Source organism: Phacochoerus africanus, chromosome 10 (assembly GCF_016906955.1).
Source record: "Phacochoerus africanus isolate WHEZ1 chromosome 10, ROS_Pafr_v1, whole genome shotgun sequence".
Classification (NCBI taxonomy): domain Eukaryota; kingdom Metazoa; phylum Chordata; class Mammalia; order Artiodactyla; family Suidae; genus Phacochoerus; species Phacochoerus africanus.
The window spans coordinates 87,443,475-87,464,518 of record NC_062553.1 but is presented as its reverse complement, the minus strand read 5'-3'; the positions used below and the strand labels follow the sequence as shown (position 1 = coordinate 87,464,518).

At 46.6% G+C, this 21,044-nt stretch overlaps 1 protein-coding gene across 1 annotated transcript in view; it reads right to left on the bottom strand.

Moving 5' to 3' along the window:
- Positions 1 to 18,876, bottom strand: part of SETD7 (SET domain containing 7, histone lysine methyltransferase) — a 49,249-nt gene extending 30,373 nt beyond the window's left edge. Inside the window, exons 1-3 of the mRNA XM_047751721.1 lie at positions 18,559 to 18,876; positions 17,601 to 17,733; positions 8,521 to 8,650 (exon numbers count right to left, since the gene is read on the bottom strand). Coding sequence (XP_047607677.1) covers positions 8,521 to 8,650; positions 17,601 to 17,733; positions 18,559 to 18,849 — 554 coding nt within the window. The 5' untranslated portion in view covers positions 18,850 to 18,876. The remainder of the gene's footprint in view (positions 1 to 8,520; positions 8,651 to 17,600; positions 17,734 to 18,558) is intronic.
- Between the last annotated feature and the right edge of the window lie 2,168 nt (positions 18,877 to 21,044).

Here is a 21,044-nt window from a genome sequence, read left to right as displayed (position 1 = left end):
GACCTATAGTCCTAGAACAGAAGAAAGCCCACTGGGGTGCTCATGAGGATTTTACAAGAAACTTTCTTCTCTCCTCATAAAGCATTTCTGGAATTTTATTTATTTATTTGCTTTTTTTTTTTTTAAGAGCCACACCCGCAGTATATGGAGGTTCCCAGGCTAGGGGTCTAATCACAGCTATTGCTGCCGGCCTACACCACAGCCCCAACAATGCCAGATCCAAGCCGTGTCTGTGACCTACACCACAGCTCATGGCAACACTGGATCCTTAACCCATTGAGTGAGGCCAGGGAATGAACCTGAAAGCTCATGGTTCCTAGTCAGATTCGTTTCCTCTGCGCCATGATGGGAACTCCCTTTTTTTTTCAATTTTTAAAATTTATGGCCTCACCCTTGGTACATGGAAGTTCCCGGGCCAGGGACTGAATCTGAGCTGCACTTGCAAACTATGCCTCAGCTGTGGCAACACTGGATCCTTAACCCACTGTACCAAGCCAGGGATTGAGCCCACACCTTCATAGTGACCTGAGGCTTTGCAGTCAGATTCTTAACCCACTGTGCCACAACGGGAACCCTCTTATGGAATTTTAATAACAATTTCAGTGTCAGCCTCGCAAAGGCCATATGCAATGAAACTAACTTTATCAAAAAAATTCTCATCATGAACGGAAATTTGGGATACAGAGAAGGACCAGCTCAAGTTCGTTTTTACGTTTAAAATGTTAAGATGCTTAGCAACAAAAAAAGTTTGATCATTTTAACATGTGCAGATAGCGCTCATTCATTAACTCAACTAACATTTGTAGGATGCCTTTAAGTGGTGAGCATTGTGAGAGGATATAGAAAGCATGATGGATGAAACAAACACAAAAACAGAAGATAGGTACTGGGGACAGGTGGGACCCAAGGGGGACTTGAGGGCTGAGGTGGCTGCACCCGACTCAGCCTGGAAAAACCTTGCCTTGCTGCAATGAATGGCAAGATGATCTATAATAATGAAATGAAAAGCAGAGTCTAAATAGTGATAGTCTCTGATTACATTGTAATTACACTCTTTGTAGTCCCCCAAGGAGATAAATAGCTCTCTTTCAGCTTTGTTTGTACTATTAGTGATAAATAGGCCTAGTAAATTCATGAAGAGAAAGAAATGCACTTTAGCATAGCCCTTGCATCAATAATCAAAATTCTAAATCAGTGAGGTCAGAATTAATGAGATCCAACTGTCATTAGACTTCCTGCAATGAAAAATAAAGAACAACCTTGGTGAAGGACAACCAATCAACCCACATAATGATGCAATAAACAGTGCAAAAAGCTATTTAATCTAGTCTACCTCCATTGAGGGGATTTCCAGATCAAATATAGGATGCTCAGGTCAGTTTGATTTTCAGATAAACAACTTTTTTTTAGCATAAGTATGTCCCAAGCTTTGAAGAAGCCGTAGTTATACTATTTTTTGTTGCTTATCTGAAAGCATTTTTCCCTAGATTTTTATTTGCGAAACCTGGTGACCCTATCGACTTTGAATTCTCAGCAGCGTTGAAAATGTTACTGCGTGTGTTTGGGCAGAATTATCCCGACAGATTAGTCTGCCAATATTTCTCAGGTTTACAATCAAACCTACAAGGCATGGGTCTTGCGAATCAGAGGATAATGTGCATTTGCACCTATTTCCTCTAAACCATGTCCAGTGGCTTATTCCGCCCTTGCTCACAGCAGCACTGCCCATCCTTATTAGTATCACAGTACTGAGAACAAACTGCTATTTGCCGTAGCTCAACAGACCCAAGATTCACAAACGCAAATTCTTAAGGCACTGGAGAGCACAGCTGACTGCGCTATTTTCCAGCACCTGCCTAAGCAAACAGCTTCGCTTCCTTGGTAAATTTTTTCGGTAGCTTGGATGGAATCTCATACCAAAAAAGGGCCATGTTCTCACATGAACTGGGGTCTCCAGGGCAATAAACACGATGCAGCTTTGAAATCCTCTGTCACTGAGGAAATAAAGTAAAAGCTTCTTAGCCTGGTGTTTAAAGGTGTTACCTTTCTAACTTTTTCCTCCAGAGGAGGCTGGCAAACCATGGCCTGCTGCCTGTTTTTGTAAATACAGTTTTGCTGGAACACAGCCACGGACATTCCTTTCCGTATCCTCTGTGGCTGCTTTCATATGACAACAGCAGAGCTGAATAGTTAGAACAGAGGCCGCATGTGGCCCCGGAAGCCTAAAATATTTACTCTCTCACCCTCTGCAGAGAAAGTTTGCTGACTTTTCGCTCTAGAATTCCCTACTCATATTAGTTTATTCACTGGCCCCAGGTACACCTCTGTGTATCTTTGCTTCTCATACTACATTTCCCCTGATTCTTCCCCTAAAACATATGTAACCAGACTTTAAAATTCCTCAGGGCACCTTCAGGAAAAAAAGGTATGGGTCACACTTTTTTTTTTTCCTGTCCCAAACAAAAATAAATTTGGGAAAATAATGAACATTCTTCCACCTCTGGACTTTTTCTATTCAAAAAAGAAATCAACTGAAAAAACAGCACTGTTTTGTAGCCACTCAGTTGCTAATAATCTGGTCATGTATGAGGAGTAGCTATGTAGAAATAGCTTTCTAATCTTTCTTGCTGAAATTGGATTTGGGGTTGGGTTTTGGAAGAAGTGTGCTCATCACTGGTCTCCCCAAAGCCTGCCCATCCCCCACATGGAGCCCTACTTCCCACAGAGCCTACCCTGACCTCTGCAACCACAGTCACCAGAGTCTAGTACAGGACAGGTCATATCTTTTTTTTTTCCTTTTTTTTTTGTCCTTTTAGGGCTGCACCTGCAGCATATGGAGGTTCCCAGGCTAGGGGTGGCATTACAGCTGCAGCCACTGACCTACACCACAGCCACAGCAACGCCAGATTCGAGTCACACCTGTGACCCTCACCACAGCTCATGGCAATGCCAGATCCTTAACCCACTGAGCAAGGCCAGGGATCAAACCTGCGTCCTCATGGACAACAGTCAGAGTTGTTACCATTGAGCCACAACGGGAACTCCCGAAATGAAAAAATTTTAATTGTTTACCTAAATACATCTGCATTCTCCTCAAATATTTTCATTTTTAATAATATCTGAATACACAAAAGTTCTTAGAAGACTAACCAGTTTTGGCTTTTCCTTCATATAGTAATAGTAAAAAAAAGGGGGCCCTCCCACAAACACCAAGTACCCTGCACTCTGTAAAGTCCTTACGAGTTTTTTCATTCAATCTTCGCAACTTGGAGAGGTAGATATAATTATCCCCATTTTTCAAATGAGGAAACAAATTCGGGGAGGCCAGCTCACTAGATCAGGGCTCTTCTGCTTGATTCCTTGGGAAAAGCTCCCAGCAATCTGCCAAGCTCCCACCAAGACATCAAGCTCCTACAGAAAAGGAAGTGAATTCACCCCAGGCCACCTCTGAACTCTGCACAAGGGTAGCTCATGAATGGCCTCAAGCAAAATGAAAGCACAGAAGAAAGGCCATTAGGATCAGAGCTATTTCCTTGCTTCCTGTTGAAGGAAGGTGGCAGATGCAGCCCGAAGTGGGGTGGCTCTGGAAGTGAACTCACCTTGGCTTGAATCTCGGCTCCAGCCCTTACCAAGGAGGTCACCTGGGGCAAGTGATAACCCTCTGTGCCTTAGTTCCTTCATAAATAAAAAAGGATTATAAAATGTACTTCACAGATTGCTATGAAGGCTACATGTCCAGTGTTGAGCGAATGGCAGGCATTCAGAATTATCCATCTCTTTCCCACTCCCTTTCTTCTTCTTATACGTCACAAAAACCTGTGCCTCAACCAGAACTGTTTCTTAGATTGCAGATGAATCTATTTGTTGAGGCTGGTTCCAACAAAAGCAATCTAGAAGGGACTTTTGCCTTATGTGGGAGGTTGGCATACAGGACTTCAGAAGTCTGTTCCAACTCCAATTTCTCTGAAATGTGATCAAGCATGTTCTAAAAACCAAACACAAGAACACCTGCGTGGACCTGTCACCTGGAAAATAGCAGCCTCCTCTGTGGCTCCTCAGATGGACAGCCTCTCTTAGGTTATCTGATGAGTGACAAGGAGTCCTCTTAGCTGGATTCATTAGCAAAGCAAATCAACATCCAAAAATGACTTGGACAGAGAGGATGAAGTCATGGAGAGGCAAATAATATTTGAAATCTAACTGACATGTTAAAGGGAAGCATCAATAATACTTTTTAAAAAAGGAGTGAATGAAGTAACATCTCTTTCTCATAATCAGGCTAAAACCACATGATGTCCTAATATCCAAAGCCGATCTGCACTGAAATAGCGCTTTCTTGTTACCATTCAAGATGTTGGGAAATCCTGCTCAATTGTTTTTACATCCACAGATCTTGGTTGAAATGAGAACAATTCAGGAAAAAATACATTAACATGAACATCCACGAATCTGGGACTAGTATAAAAATTAGAGATGTGTATATCAAAGTATTTTGCATGCTAAACATTTTATAATACCACAAAATACTCCAGCAAATCACTGATGCCAGAGGACATCAGAACCACACCAACAAATCTTCCAGCTTCCTTTCTCTCCGCCATGTAAAGGGGTTTTATCTCAGGACCAGAACAGATTTAGGAAGTTCTAATTACCTAATCTTAGGACAATCTTCTTTCCTTTAAAAAGGAATGGGGGTGGGGGAGATGGAAAACCGTAACTGCTTGAAAAGAATTTTAAAAATCAGGTCAGGAGTTCCTGACATGGCTCAGCAGTAACGAACCCGACTTGTATCCATGAGGATGCAGGTTCGATCCCTGGCCTTCTCAGTGGGTTAAGGATCTGGCGTTGCTGTGAGCTGTGGTATAGGTCTCAGATGAGGCTCAGATCTGGCGTTGCTGTGGCTGTGGTGTAGGCCAGCAAGTGCAGCTCTGATTCGACCCCTAGCCTGGGAACTTCTGTATGCCGCAGGTGTGGCCCTAAAAAGACACAGACACACACACACACAGACACACACACACACACACACACAATCAATTTTCTCATTCATTCCTCATTTGTAAGATAAAATACCTCGTGAAGGGCAAGTGGCCTGACTTTGGGTTTCCAATTTAACAAGCTGGTTGTAACTTAAGATTAGTCAACTGTTGGTTTCTGAAACCTACACCACAGCTCACGGCAATGCTGGATCCTTAACCCACTGAATGAGATCAGGGATTGAACTTGCGTCCTCATGGATGTTAGTCAGATTTGTTTCTGCTGAGCCACGATGGGAATTCCCATTTCTGTATTTCTTGAAGTTCTTTTTTTCTACCAATTATTTGCTATATGTGTAACTTAAAATATTCTGTTTCTATCTTTCCAGGTCACTTTTCCTGAATATTTACAATTCTGAATCTGATCCAGATCTGAATATTTCAAATTGGAATATTTAAAATTCTTATTCATTTATAATATTCAGTGTAAAGGGAAAAACGGATTTCAGAATTTTCCTGATATAAATTTTTATTTGTTTGAAACCTTCTCACAAAACACACACCCATGGAGTTCCCACTGTGGCTAATGAACCCGACTAGGATCCATGAGGACACAGGTTCGATCCCTGGCCTCGCTCAGTGGTTTAAGGATTTGGTGTTGCAGTGAGCTGAAGTGTAGGTCGCAGAAGCAGTTCGGATCCTGCCTGACTGTAGCATAGGCCGATGGCTAAAGTTCCAATTGGACCCCTAGCCTGGCAGCCTCCATATGCTGACGGTGCGGCCCTAAAAGACAAAAAACAAAAACAAACACAAAGAACCCACAAAAAAGCCCCCCCACACACCTAGTCTATGGCATAGATTGTGGTAATAGTTTCAGGAACATATATTGAACTCCAAATTCATGAAGTTGTATATGTTAAATATGTACAGCTTTTTTTGTGTGTGAATCATACCTCGATAAAGTACGTTAAAAAAATCACACATCCAGGTTCAGGTTTTATATAAGATTAGAAGGCATCATGCCAAATCTTCTGTCATACACTGAGATTTTGCAAACACAGGCTCCTGTGCCTGCAAACAAACCCTCTGATGGGGACATAAGCTAGTACTACAGGATTGAATAACTTCTTTAAAAAAAAATTAGGGGGGGAGGCTGCTTTCTTTTTTTTTTTTCTTTAGAGACTGCACTTGCACCATATAGAGGTTCCCAGGCCACGGGCTGAATCTGAGCCACAGACTAGACCTACACCACAGCTGCAGCAATGCCGGCTCCTTTAACGGACTGTGCTGGGCCGGGGATACAACATGTGCCTCTGCAGCGACCCAAGCTGCTGCAGCAGGACTTTTTTTTGTTCTTTTAGGGCCACACCCATGGCACATGGAGGTTCCCAGGCTAGGGGTCTAATCGGAGCTGTAGCTGCTGGCCTACACCACAGCCACAGCAATGCAGGATCCAAGCCACATCTGCGACCTACACCACAGCTCACGGCAATATCGAATCTTCGACCCGCTGTGCGAGGCCAGGGACTGAACCCGCACCCTCATGGCGCCTAGCCAGATTTGTTAATCACTGAGCCACGACGGGAATTCCTGCAGCTGGATTCTTAACTCATTGTGCCACAGTGAAAACTTCAGGCCGCACCTTTGTTTTGCAGAAGTTCCCAAGGATCAAATCCATGCCATAGCAGGGACAATGCCAGCTCCTTGGCTGCTAGGCTACCAGGGAACTCCTGAACAACTTTTAAAAACTCTAAGAGAAACTTTCTGTTTCCTCAACTGTTATTTCAAAACCTTGATTTCAGCCTTTTTGGAGGCATTTTTCCAGACTAAATCCTCCCGACTGGCTGTAAAAGCACTGAGTGCCCATTTTACTTTACCCGATACATCAGATCCTAAACGCTGGGAGCAGTAATGGAGAAAAATTAGTAGAACAATGTAAATTAAGGTACTGCTTCATGTCAAAACAACTGACTTCTCTGTGACCACATCCTGCACCCTACTTAGGAAGACCTAATAGATTCCACAGCCTTTATTTCAGTCATAAGACTCACTCACTAACTTTTCCACAAATCCTTTGAGCAGGTGTCTTATACCATGATCATTATTGGGGTTAAAAAGAAGGTGATGATGACCTTTTGAGAACCTGTCACCCCGCTGCTTCATCCCATGTTATAAAAGCAATGATTCTGACTTTCTCCCCTTGAGGTCTTAGCCCCTATCTGTCTGCAGGGCAAGCTCTTCAGGTCCTTGCTAATAACATCACTCTTGGAGTCTACCATCCGACCTAAGTCTCTACAGATATTTCAGTGGTAGGTGAAAAACGAATGAATTAGTGCCTCCAAAAGAAAAAAAAAAGGCAATGAGTTTCTTTCTAGTCTACAGATGGCTATTGGCCTCACCTAGAGCCTTAGCTTTCCCTGGTCATGACCCCCATGCACTCATTGCACGTGTAAGGCACACCAGGCCAATGGGATGAAAGTGGCCAGAGCCAGATAGGACTAGCTTGACACGGGGAGGGAGGCGCTTAGGAGCCTCAGGCCCCACTTGGCCAGCCTGGGGCCCATTCTTGGCACGCCAGTTCACTGTGTCACAGGTCTGTGAAGCAATCCTGTAGCCAACACAATATCCAAACCCGAGTTATGCTTGGAAAAGAGCATGACTCAGCCAGTACTGGGGTGCACACACTGGGCCCTGACAAACATGATTTTACAAGACTCATTATCCAAACGAGGAGGAGAAATCCATCAAAGACTTGTGTTGCCACCTAACCACCTTGTGCAAGATCTGGGCCCTGAATCTGGCCTGGCAGAGGACCTCTTGATGAGCACACCTCAGGGGCAGCGATGGCCGAGCTGAGTCCTAGGCCATGGCCATGAGGAGTGTAACCGAGCAGGACCCTATGGGGCCTTCCCAGGATAGATCCCTCCACCATGTCTTCTGCTTTAGCTTCTCTCTGAAGTACCTAGATAACGGCACCTGATGCACATTTCCTGAGCTGTTTTAGAGACGCTAAACCACCACCAGATGGAAGACTTTACTGGATGACCATGAGCAGGGAGCCCCCAGACCTACTGGTGCCTAAGGATGGGTAATGTTAACCCCTGTCACACTGCCCTGCTACCTCACCATCAGAATTGTGCACAAGCTGATCACATACCTTCGACACCCCTCCCTCACCTGGCCTTTAAAAATGCTTTCCTGAAACCCAGCTGGGAGCTCAGGGATTTTGAGCACTAGCTGCCCTGAACTCCTTGCTCGGCACCTACAAGAAACGCTGCCCTTTCCTTTACCACAACCCGGTGTCAGCAGATTGGCTTTACTGTGCATAAGCCAGTGGACCCAAGTTAGGTTTGCTAACAGGGGGTGACGTCCCAGGTCCCCAAAGCAGTACATGTGTATTGGGGTTACTTTGACTTTTCTATACATTGTCCTAAAATATCCACTTAAATCCTCTCCTTTATATTATTCCTCCAAATAAAGTAATTTGGTACCTACCCAACCCCTGCCTTCCCCCAAACCCCAAATAAAACCAAACAGTGGGTGCTACCTGCCATCAAAGAAGAAGAACTTGCCCCGGCCGTTCTTTTCTCCATGAATGAAGTTGCCTTCAAATCTGTCCGTGGAGGAGTAGGTGACCGTGCAGAAGCCATGCGGCAATCCGTCATCATCCAGGTGCCCTGGAGAAAGGGAACCACAGGCAAATGTTCACATTCTCCAGCTCTCCGACCATCACACAGGTGCTACTCGTGAGCACCCTGCACAGCCCAGGGCCCCTCCCCACCAGAGGAGAGAGCAAATGCCAAGGTTTCTCTGCCTGCATCAGCACCACCCGCCAGGTACACCCTGGGCCATCACTGAGGGCGTTAGACACATGTGAGAATGTGAACCGAAAACACGCCTGCATCTTACTGGGGACTGAGAGTTCTTCTCAGCAATGATCTCTGCAGTACACGCTTCAATTTACCCAGGACTTCCCCACATGGTATTCAAGCTTGGAATCAGTGCCCCCAAACTCATGCTTAACCGAAATGTGGTTGGGATGGCACACTGTCTTGGCAGTAAGTTATCAGGTTCTAGAACTAAGTAGACAATACGACTTTTGAGATCCTTATGTTGTAGGATGTGTAGCTCTGCTAGCCAGGCGCCTTCTGAAAATCCCCCTCAAACAACAAGGGATAGAGCCACGCCTTTCAAAATGCCCTAATATTTCTCTACCTCATTGATCTAACACACGAACTCAGAGTCCTTCTAAGCTTAAACTTAAGCTTAGCCTTAAACTTATAGCTTTCCTTTACAAAATCTTTCAGCTTGGAATTTTCAGTAATCACCTTGTCATATACCCTCTACCCACTGTGTTGAGATGTGCTTTATTTATTTTTTATTTTTTTGTCTTTTTGCCTTTTCTAGGGCCACTCCCGAGGCATACGGAGGTTCCCAGGCCAGGGGTCGAATCTGAGCTGTAGCCACCAACCTACGCCAGAGCCACAGCAACGCGGGATCCGAGCCTCATTTGCAACCTACACCACAGCTCACGGCAACGCTGGATCCTTAACCCACTGAGTGAGGCCAGGGATTGAACCCGCAACCTCATGGTTCCCAGTCAGATTCATTAACCACTGTGCCACGACAGGAACTCCTGAGAGGGCTTGTGCTTTAAATGTAGCCAGAAGAATCCACACTGCTATTTAAGCAGAGATTTTAAACATCAGCAGCAGTTACTACACTGTGATCTTTAAATGGCTGGTTCTTCTTGGGTCACCAATTGGTATATTCTAATATTGGTGTTTACAGTCAATATTTAGGTTTTTAATTACTATCCACATATTTCACAAAACCCAGGAGTCACCTCACTGGTGTCTCCCCATTCTGGTGAGCTAATTTTGCAGAGGTGGGTAAAAATGAAGGCAGCAGTTAATCTCCAGGCTTTTTCCTGGGTTAACAACCTGAGTCATGGATGAAAAAGGTATAAAAGCATTAAATACTGTGTGCAATGCAGGGACATTAAACACTTAAATATGGCTTCCAGATGGCTCACAGACATAAAAGAAAACACCAACCATACCGCCACAATGAATGCTTCAGTCTCCTAAAATAATTTCTTTTAAGATGATAAAGAATATCATCCCTTAGAAGGGAATCGTAAGTAAGCACGCGTATAAGGAACAAAAAAGCTCTTTATTTGTATTATTGATTACCTCAACATAAAATAACAATGAATAAATACACTGTTTTATTGCTAATCTGACTCTGAATAGAATGAGTTACCTAGAATATATTACAATAAAACATGGCTACTTAAATCACAATTAATAAGGTTTCTTTCTCTTTTTTTTTGCTTTTTTTTAAGTCTGCGCCTGTGCATATGTAAGTTCCCAGGTTAGGGGCCGAATCAGAAGTGCAGCTGCCAGCTGGCCCACACCACAGCCACAGCAACACCAGATCTGAGCCACATCACGGCCTATGCTGGATCCTTAACCCACTGAGTAAGGCCAGGGATCGAGCCTGCATCCTAACAGATAATAGTCGGGTTCCTTACTGATGAACCACAACAGGAACTCCAGGTTCCTTTCCTCTTAACACAAATTTTTTTCTGCCAGAGGCCAGGAAATCAGTGGTTAGGAGAGAACTAAGCCACAACTGCTTTCTTCTTGCTCAAAATCCCCAAACTGACATAATTTAATGACACTTGAGTCATGGAAAATAATTTGGACAATTATTTTCTAAGTATCTACTGATGACATTTCTCTCATTGAAAGAAATTAAATCTGCTTTTTCTCTTTTCATAAAAGAAAACACTCCATGTATCACTAAAAGCTTTCTTTTCTGAAATGTTGCTTAGAGTAAATTAAATTCAGCTATTAGCATTCCAATGAATTTAGCATTCCACCTTTGTTTTAGGTGTATCAGATTCATTTCAGCTTTGTACTGAAGTATTTACTATTTTGTGGAAAATGCTTCCCCCATAGAAAACAATTCACATATTTAGCCTTTAAAAAGTTACTGTTTGATCAAAATTATTCTACTTTAGATCAAGAGAAATATGATAAAGAGGAACACTAAGGGGGAAAAGATCCAATGTAAATTCATTTCCACTTTTCCTCAGTTGCAATAGTTCTCTTCTCTTTCTGGATCAAACATTGCAGGGGCACCCTCAGCACTGGAAATCAGATATTATCGAAAATTGGAAGCATCATAAAACACACAAAAAGCACCTGAGGGACAGTCCCGAACCCAATGGAGATAAAAGCAAAAACATCAGCCCTCCAGTGAAGGCCAGTGAAGAGGAGTCCCATGGCCTTCTTAGTCTCTAGGGACAGAGGGGAACAGAAGAGCTGCTGAATGATGGCCGTTTCTCTGGTGACATGATGCGTTTATTTATTTATTTACTTATTCATTGTGTCTTTTTGCCATTTTGGGGGCTGCTCCCAAGGCATATGGAGGTTCCCAGGCTAGGGGTCCAATCGGAGCTGGAGCCGCTGGCCTATGCCACAGCCACAGCAACTCAGGATCCTAGCCGCATCTGCAACCTACACCACAGCTCACGGCAACACCGGATCCTTAACCCACCGAGCAAGGCCAAGGATCGAACCCACAACCTCATGGTTCCCAGTTGGATTCGTTAACCACTGAGCCACGACGGGAACTCCGACATGATGCGTTTAGAAAGAAGCCATGACACTTTCCTGCCTTTTTTTTTTTCCTGTCTTTTTAGGGCCGCACTTGCATATGGAGGTTTCCATGCTGGGGTCCAATCGGAGCCATTGCCACTGGCCTACACCACAGCAACTTGGGATCCAAGCTGTGTCTGCGACCTACACCACAGCTTACAGCAACGCCGGATCGAACCCTTGTCCTCAATGGATGCTGGTTGTGTTCGCTAACTGCTGAGCCACGTCGGGAACTCCTTCCCTGCCTTTCTAAAGGTAGTTTCCTTGCTGTGGGGAGGCGCTGCAGTCTTTTCTCAGTCAGATCACCGCAGAATCCTCTGGTTGGCTGCTTTGTTCTGTTTTCTTCTCCTCCTTCCAAAAGGAGGATGATGTGATCAATTCTCACGATCAATGAAAAGGAGCTAAAAGCTAAAGGTTGCGATCATTCATGACTTCCACCCTGAATGTTCACTAGCCTGGAATGGCGATCCTTGCAGCAGAGCTTTACATCTAAAACAACAGCCACAGCCCAACAAGGACAACTTAGAGACTTCCCAAAGAAAGAGCTGTCGGGAGGAGAAGAGACAGGGTTGCTGTGACCTCACCTCTGTGACCAACATTAGCGCTGCAGCGGCTTCTGGTACAACACTTGTTCAAATGCCATGTGGACAATAGGATCATGCAATATTTGCCTTGGCAGTAACAGTCAATTTAATGGAGAGGAAGACTGATATACAGAGAAGAAAGAAGCCTGTGTACCTGTGTATGCACCTGGCCCCAGGGTGTGTGTGTTCCTGTCATCTACATGACACCTCAAAGCAATCCCCCCAAGTCCAATCTTATAGACCAGGAAGCTACCTGACCAGGAAACACACTAACCCCTACTCAAGCTGCTAAAGGATGCTGAAGGGCCCTTCCCCTAATCTTTCAATCCCTTTTCTCCCCAGCTAAGGGAGGACAAACAGAACATCCTTTCTTCCCTGCAATGGTGGAGGAAGCGCCCTCCAAGGAGGTAGGTATGCTCAGGTTCCAGGCATACCTAGGAGAGGTGAGACGCTTTCGTAGGTAAGACAGTTTTCACAGAACCATCAGGATCTTCAACGGCATCGCCTGGCCACAAAGGGCTGTCCTTTCCAAGTGTGACCCAACTCAAAGAGAAACACTAGGCCTCCTCTGCTCTGATAGAGGTCCGTCTGTCAAATGCACCAAGTCAGCCCAGAGCCTTCCAGGCCAGTTTCCACTCAGCACAGGTTGAACACCAGGCCCAGATGACAAGGAAAAGCCACTTGAATGGCTTGCTCTGTGTTCAGAAGGCTGTCCCAGCTCGGGTGGCTTATATCTGTCTGTAGCACAATTTTAAATATTTACAGAAGTTAGAGAAAGGGGAAAAATGTACCCATCTCACATGTCTACTCTCCCACTTTGTTCCAAAATCATTATCTACTGAACAGGCAGAAAGTTCTATTTTCCTCCTCAGAGCTTTTTCCTCAACCTGATGAAAGCCAGGCTTGTATTCTGCTCAGGGATGCAACTTCCCAGCAGAGGAAATTCCCTTTGGATTAGACACCCAGCTGCTTACTGCCTCAGGCTTACTCACAGGAGATCTGAGTGTGTGTGTGTGTGTGTGTGTGTGCGCGCGCGCGCGTGTGATCCTTACATGCATTGTTGGTTTTGTAGAAAAGAACTACTTTAAAAAAAAGTAATAATAATACAAGGCAAATGTGTAGTTCCCTTGTGGCACAGCAGGTTAAAGATCTGGCATTGTCACTGCATTGGCTATGGTCGCTGCTGTGGTGAGGGTTCAATCCCTAGCCTGGGAATTTCCTCATTGCCATTGGTGTGGCAAAAAAAAAAAAAAAAAAAAAAAAGGCAAATGTATTCTATTTAGTGCAAAGAATGTGCCTTTATGATGATGCACTTATGTGGGTGGTTAAAAACACAATTTGAGGGAGTTCCCTGGTGGTCTAGTGGTCAGGATTTGGCACTTTCACTACTGTGGCCTGGATTCAAATCCTTGGTCTGGGAACTGAGATCCCACATAAAGCTGCTATAACCCCCCTCAAAAAAAAAACCCCACAATTTGATTTTTGAGAGTAATCCTTCGCAAGAGTTCAATTATTAGTTGTGAGGGTCATAGTTTTAACAGGAGGCCCCCATATAGAGGGTGCTATGGGAACACAGCATTTTCCCTAAGTTTGGGGCAGGAGCAGTCTTATTAGAGCCAGGCAGGATAAGATATTAGGGGGACCTTTAAAAATATTCTTTAATATTTTGAGGAGGTTGGGGCCATGAAACACAGAAATGTTTTCATCCTGGCTCCTTAGTTCTGGAGATTCTATTTCCTCCTTTTGATTATTCTTACTTGCTATCTCCTTTATGCTTGCAGGCCTTTCTGTTTGTTTTTTTTTTTTTTTTGTATTTGTTTTTTTCCTGCCTTCATACCCGCTATTGCAGAAACTTCTAGGGGCTCACCCCGCCCACTGGGACTGCCTGTTCATCCCTCAGAGGAGAGCCTGAACCCTCCCATGCCCGGCTCTCAAGAGCCCCCACGCCTCCGAAATGCAGTCCATGTTCTCTGGTTCTGCAAGCCTCCCTCTGTCTCATCCCCACTTTTCTCCTTGTCGGCCCTCTAACAGCAGAACAGAGCGACTCGCCTCTGAATATGCCTGTGTAATATTCCACACCTCTCCCTCTTCCCAAAGTTCCTCTCTCAACTGGACTCAAGTCCATGTCACCTCTTCCAGGAAGTCCTTCCCCATCTGCTCTCCCAAGCTGGGAGCAATTTTTACTGCCTCTCAACCACCATCGCTCATCTGTTTAGATATGACATATTTATTTGAAATTTGATGAGGGACCACATTGTATCCATCTTTGTGTCTATGGGGAGGCAAAGAAAGAGACATAGTAATAAAGATTTCTATTCCCAAAGTTACACATCACTCCCTGCTGAAGCAATGAGCCTCAAAGAGTTTTTTTTAAAAAAAACCACAGCAGGAGCTTGGGTAACATTCACAGGCCCACTGAGACCCAGGGCTATCTTCCTAAGGGAGCACAGCCACCGCCACACCAGACGCTCCCTCCACTACCCACCTGCCCTTTGGGACTCATCCACCCCAAGCTTAGAACTTGACCCCAGCTACAGTTCCACCCCAACAGAGCACCAAAATGAATATCATGTGACAAATGATATGAAAACTCAAGTCCTGAAGACACCCATTTCTTCCCCAGAGTAAATTTCTAAGGAGGAAGAAGAAGAAGAAAAAGGATATCTCTTGCAGAGGCTGTAAGTTAAATTCTCTTTGCCCAAATACATTTGTCTGAAAGTCAGTGAGCTCTCTCAGAACCAGCCTCTGAAGAGTGACTCTCATAAAGACAGACACAACCTTCAGCTGTGGCTTCCAGGCTCGGTCACCAAGTATTTCACGTATTTGACTGACTCACTAAAAATAAAAAAATAAGAAAAATGTAGGGAGACAGTTTGATACAGTAGAGTGGGATTCTGGAGGGCCAAGCCTGTCTCCTACCTGACTGAGTGTCCTTGCATTAGTTCTTAACTTCTCTAAGCCTCCATTCCTGCCTCTGTAAAATGAAGATGAAATGAATAGGCACCTCATAAAACTGAATGGATAATGTATGTGTGAACAGCACAGAGCCTGCACACTGTAAGAGCTGAACAACCACAGCAATGTTAACTGTAGGTAAGATAATGAAATTACTGAGAATACAGGCTCTGTTTATGAAGAGAGGTAGGTTAGTTGGTGCTTTAACACCAAGAAATTCAGACTAGCCTTTTCCCAGTGCCCCATCCATGGGTTAGATGTTAAGTAAACACTATGATAGACAGCACTTAAAAGGCCAAGAATGGCTGGAGAAAAGCCCACTTTTACACATGCATGCTCTAGACACTGTGAGTTTCAGCTTTGGATGCATCTAAGGACTTTTAAAGGTTCTGTGTTACTCTGGTTGTTTACTGTTAGGTACAACTGAGTAACCATGTGTCCAGATTGTTTCAGACATTCAAGGTTAAGCCAGCTGTCCCAGCATAGCCACCCTTTTCATTCTCAAGTATATTTTGATTTTGGACAATAATGTATGCGGTCACCCTAGATAGCAAAACTTTTCTTATATAAAGAACGTCTCTGCTTCCATCCATTGGGCAATCTCAAAAACAACATCCATAGAGTCCCAGAAGTGCTTGTTCACATTCTGCAAGGAGCCCAGGGCCACAGATAACTGGGCCTTATATCTCCAAACAGCTTCAAAGGGGAGAGTGATTTAAGCTAGTGAGCACTGCCTGTGAGCAAAGGTTTGCATTAAACGTTTACAAGTAAAAGTAAACTTTGATGAATGAAAGCAAGCCCTAACTATATGAGAAAAACACTGTTCAATTATCTTTCATAATATGAAGGCACAAGCAGTCAATAAATTAAATTTAAAGAAGGCTTCCAATCAATGTCTCTGGGCCTTGCTAAGTCCCAACATGGCTTTACTTATTAAAGATAAATAGTTCTGTGAGTTCAGGACATTGGGAAATTAAAACACCACCACCACCACTCCGTGAAGCTGGATAAAGAAACAAGAAGTTTCAATCATTACATTAGGACAGTTACATTTTTAAAGAATTCAGAAATATGATTCTACTTAATCTCTCTCTAAAACCTCGGGAGCACTGCAAACGGAGTCAATTATGTTGACATAAAAACTGATTTTTTTTTCTCCAAGTAGCAATAACTATGCATCCGCCTCTGTAAGGTTTCCACTTTTTCTTTACCATTTATGTGAACTTGTTCATACAAATCAGATAGAAACCAGATTCAAACAAAAGCTAAAAAATATTTACTTAGATGTTTGGTTAAAATATTTTGGAATAATACCACACAACATCGCAAAACATCACGACGTACTGTCGAGTAGAAGCAAATAAATACGCTAAAGAGTATTTTCCAGTATTCACTGTTACAAAATCATAACATCTCATGACACAAACAACTAGATTGTATAACGTCCCCACCTCGTTTTTTGGAACTAGCGAAAAGAAAGAAAGAAAGAAAGACAGAAAGAAAAAAAAAAAAAGAGGTGGAGAAAGTCAGCAAAACAAAGTGGCGAGAAAAGTCGGGGGAGGGGCGCTAGAACGAAGGGGCGGAGAAACACGACACCCAGGCGGTGATATCACCCACAGCCAACTGCATGGAATTCAGAAAGTTAAGTGTCACCCAGCAATTTCGGTCCGGGCTTGCGGCGCGCCTGCACAGCGTGGCGGCGGCGGCACCCGCCTGGGAAGCAGGGAGGGGGAGGGGCGGTTTGACTGAGTTCGCTCGGGGGCAGCAGAGGCCAGGGCCAACCGCCTCCCGGTCGGCGTGCGTTCAAGCCCCGGGTCCGGAGCGTCGCCTACGGCCCTGCAATGATTTCACTGTTTCAGAGGAGCGACCGCCGGGCCCGAGGCTGCCACGTGCCCCGTTCGGCCCCGTGCACTGCGTCGCGGAACCGACCCGGACGCGGCCGCGGTCACCGCGGGTCCCAGAGGCAAGCGAAAGGAAAGGGCTGGCGGCCGGAGAAGGGCTCGAGCTTGCCAAAACCGTGCAGGGGGATTGCTCCCTGGAGACCGCCGGCCGCAGGGGGGCTGTCCTTCTACGCACCCCCACCTTTCATCCCCCAAAGGGGGAAGGGCCGGAGCGCGGGGCACGTTTCGCAACTCCGAGGGCGGATGCAGGCGGTGGCCGGGCGGGATGGAGCAGCCCTGCCCGCCGGGGGACCCCGGCCCAGCCGAGCCCCGTTCCCGGCCTGTGCCCCTCCGCGCAGTGCGCGCTCCGGCCCGCGTGGCCGTGGCTGTCCTGCCCCTGCTCGAGCCGAGCGGCGGGCCACCCGCGGAGGGGACAGTGGCGGCCTCGGGGCCCTGCGCCGCGCGGGTCGCAGCCCGCCACTCCTTCCGCGTTCCGTGCCCTCGGCGCCTCCTCCCCCGGCCCCAGAGAAACGCTTGTACCTTCCACCGCCTCCTCCACCATCTCGTCGTCGCTATCCATGGCGGCTGGGGACCCTGCCCAGCTCGGGGCCGCGCCGCTGCCTCCCGTCCCTCCGGGTGCTCCCGGCGGCTGAGCGAGCGCTGGGGCTGAACCCTGCGAGTTTAGAGGAGGAGGAAGAGGAGGAGCAGTCGGGGCTGGCTCGCACTGCCTCCCCCTACAGCCCTTTCAATTCCTTGGCCTTAAGCTGCTCCGGCAACAGCCGTCCCTCCTCCCTTCGCCCACTTGCCCCTTGCCTCCGAGGCTCGGGGTGCCGCCGTGGCCGCCGCCGCCGCTGCAACTTTCTCCTGTAATACCCCCTCTTTGTTATCGAGCAGCTGATCCGCTGACATCACCCAGCGCCGGTGCGCTCCCTCCCTCGTTGATTGACAGTTCCCTGTCCCTTCCCAGAAGTAAGGCTTCTTAAAACGAAAGGCGCTCCGGGTCCGCGCTGACTCCGTGCCCCAGCCCATCAGCCCCCGGGCCCAGAAGGGTTTATCTTTTGCTTCTGAGCTGCCTGGTGCGCTCCGACCGCGCCACGCCGGGCCTGGGCTCGGTGGGCTCCTCGCGAGCGCTCGGGACCTCCAGGTACCCGCCCTCCAGGGGCTCAGAACTCCCGACCTCCACCTGTGCGGGGGACCACTTGGAAGTCCGCGGGCAGTGCTCACCACCCCCACTCCCATCCCCCGCCCCTTGGACAGCCTCCAAAGGGCAAGGGAAGCTAAGGCAGCGTTCCTGACGCTCCAGCGCCTTAACTTCCTTCTGCTCTCGCCCTCACTTCACCCGCGTTTGCCACCCGGAGCTGCACGAGTGCGGCACGCACGGGAGCGCAGGTGTCCCTCGCGTTGCCGCATCACATCCGCGAGCAGGTTTCCCAGACACGGGGTGGGGGGTGACATCCAGCCCAGATGAGGTTCCAACCCTAGTGCGCTGCGTCCTCACCCTCCTCGGGACCGTCAGGCGTCTTGGGTGATTCAGAAATTCACCAGATCCAAATGGCAGCGGTCTCTTTACCAGGCAGGAAACAAGCCGCGCGGAAGGCCCGGCAGGTCCCTCCTCGCGGTTGTGGTAACGGAAAAGAAACCACCGAGTGGAGCTACCGGGGAAGGACCCTCTGTCTGGCGCGCCTCCTTCTCGCGCCTCTCGCCCTGTACGTGGGATGTCCCCAGCCGTCTCCCTGTTCCTCCGAGTGCCAACCCCTTCACAGATTCGGGCTCTCGAAGTGGAGAACATCACAGGGCGCCCGCTTCCCGGCCGCGCCACTTAGTGTCATTATGGCGTTGCCTCTTACAGGTGGCGATAAAGGGCGGCTGTAAATAGCTGGTTAAATGGATGCAAATGTACACAATGTACCGTGGAATTACCGGGTGCCGCTCTGGGCATCCGCCAAGAACAGCTACTGCACGGAGAGGGCGGGGGGATAGAAGGGAGCAAGAGAAAGTTGTTTATTTTGTTTTCTGAACAGCGAAAGAGACTTGGGGGATTTCAAAGTACTTCCAGTACCGGGAGACCACGCCTTGGTTTTGGCTTTGGGCTTAAATGCCCGGTATTCTTATCCAGTGTTGTGAGTTTCTCCTTAAGTTCAGTTTTTGTTTTTGTTTTTGGTTTTTTTTGTTTGTTTGTTTGTTTGTTTGGTTTGGTTTGGTTTGGTTTTCCTCTGTGAAAAAGAGAATCGTGTTAGGAACATTTGTCCTATACTCTGCCAGGAATTTCAACCCCCTTTGTTTCAGAAAGAGAGGGAAGGGTCCTGTGCCAGGAGTTAGGAAACTTGGGTCCTGGTATTGCTCACCTGCAGAGGGACCCTGGGAGGCCACCCCTTCTGGCCTGAGTTCCTCCCTTAGGAGCTAAGAGGTGCTGCGACACTGGAAGAAGGACCCTCCAGTCTAGACTAGAACACTCTGAGGTCCCCCAGCTTAGGCTAGACTGCTCAGAGGTTCCCCAGCTTAGTCAATACCTTTCAAAAGTCTTCTGGCTTAGATTTAACCTTCTTATTAAAGGTTTCCAGTGCAGATACTTGGCTCCAAAGCTACACAGAGAAGGGGTTTCTGCAGTGGAAGATGAAAGAGCCACTTCATTTTACATCATTTGTAAACATGAACCATAGAAACAGAATTTTCTTTCTTTCTTTCTTTCTTTTTTTTTCCCCCACCATGTACCAAGCTTACTCACTCACTGGTTTTGAGTTACATGACATTTTTTCTTATTTTCCCTTTTAAGCATATCATCGCCTCTCTTTCATATTATACTGGTGCACACAGCACACCAGATATCATCTTCTTCTCCAGTTTCCAGTTTATCTTTTTAAAAGATACTGAAAGCTAAAGGCAGCACACATTATTTATGTATTTACTCAAAAGGGGCTGAAGCAGAGGGAGGGTAGTTTGGAAGAAATCACCCCTCGAAATACACAGATGGGGTCACAGAGTTGCAGCAAGTTCACAGTGGGTTGGGTATGTGGGTGGAGGGAAGAAGGGAGGGATCTCATCAGGGGTGTCCTACCCTAACTTTAAGTTTAGAGGAGGATGTCCAGCTTGGTGCTGTGAAGTTTTTCCTGCCCACCCAAACTGTCATGTGCTCACTTTCCACTTGCTGCTAGAGAACACGTGGAATCCTGCACACAGCCCCCATCTCTGCATCAGGCCTCCTCTGGACCAGTAAGGGGTGGAGTGGAAAGCAACCAGGGCCTTCCTGCCAGAACGTTCTTCAGTTTTGCACATGAGACAGGCAGCAGCAGGGCACAGTCCCAATCCCCTCCCTCACCACTCATGCTGCTGGCTCTGGGTCCAAAGTTTAGGCAAAATGTTTTGATGACTTCCTTAAGATCCATTTGCATTTTTTACAGATCACTTTGTGTGTGTTTTCAATCCCCTTCTCTAGATGGACTGACTGATCTTTCTCAAGAGCCCCAGAACCCAGCACAGTGCATGGTGCAAAAGGAAGGTTAAACCTTGTCAGTGATAATGGTGTAGAGAGGAATATTCTGTTTTATATAAACAGTGCTGAGTCTCTCACACACTGGATCCTCCTCCTGTGTTTGCAAAATGCTTTGTTTTCATTCGAGACTGAAGAGCGTTTTTTGAGTTGTTCTACTTTCCCACATCTACTGGCCCCAAATCTGCTTCCATCGCATTCTTTCCCACAGTTTTCTTCATTGAGAGCTCATTTCATAAAGCCTTCTTTCCACTTGGCTTCCCGCCAGTCTCCTCTGTCGAACTCTGTCCCCACCGATGTGGTCATGGGCTAGAAAATCAATCGAGCTCTTAATCATAATGTGGGGTGGCGGTGGCGATGGCTGAGCTCCTAACTCAGCAGATCCTGATGCACCAGAACAAGCCCCACCAGCGAGGAAAGGGACGGCCCACCCGGGACATCCAACAGCCAGGCCGTGGGGTGGGACTTGCTCACAACAAGGCGTGACTTTTCTAAGC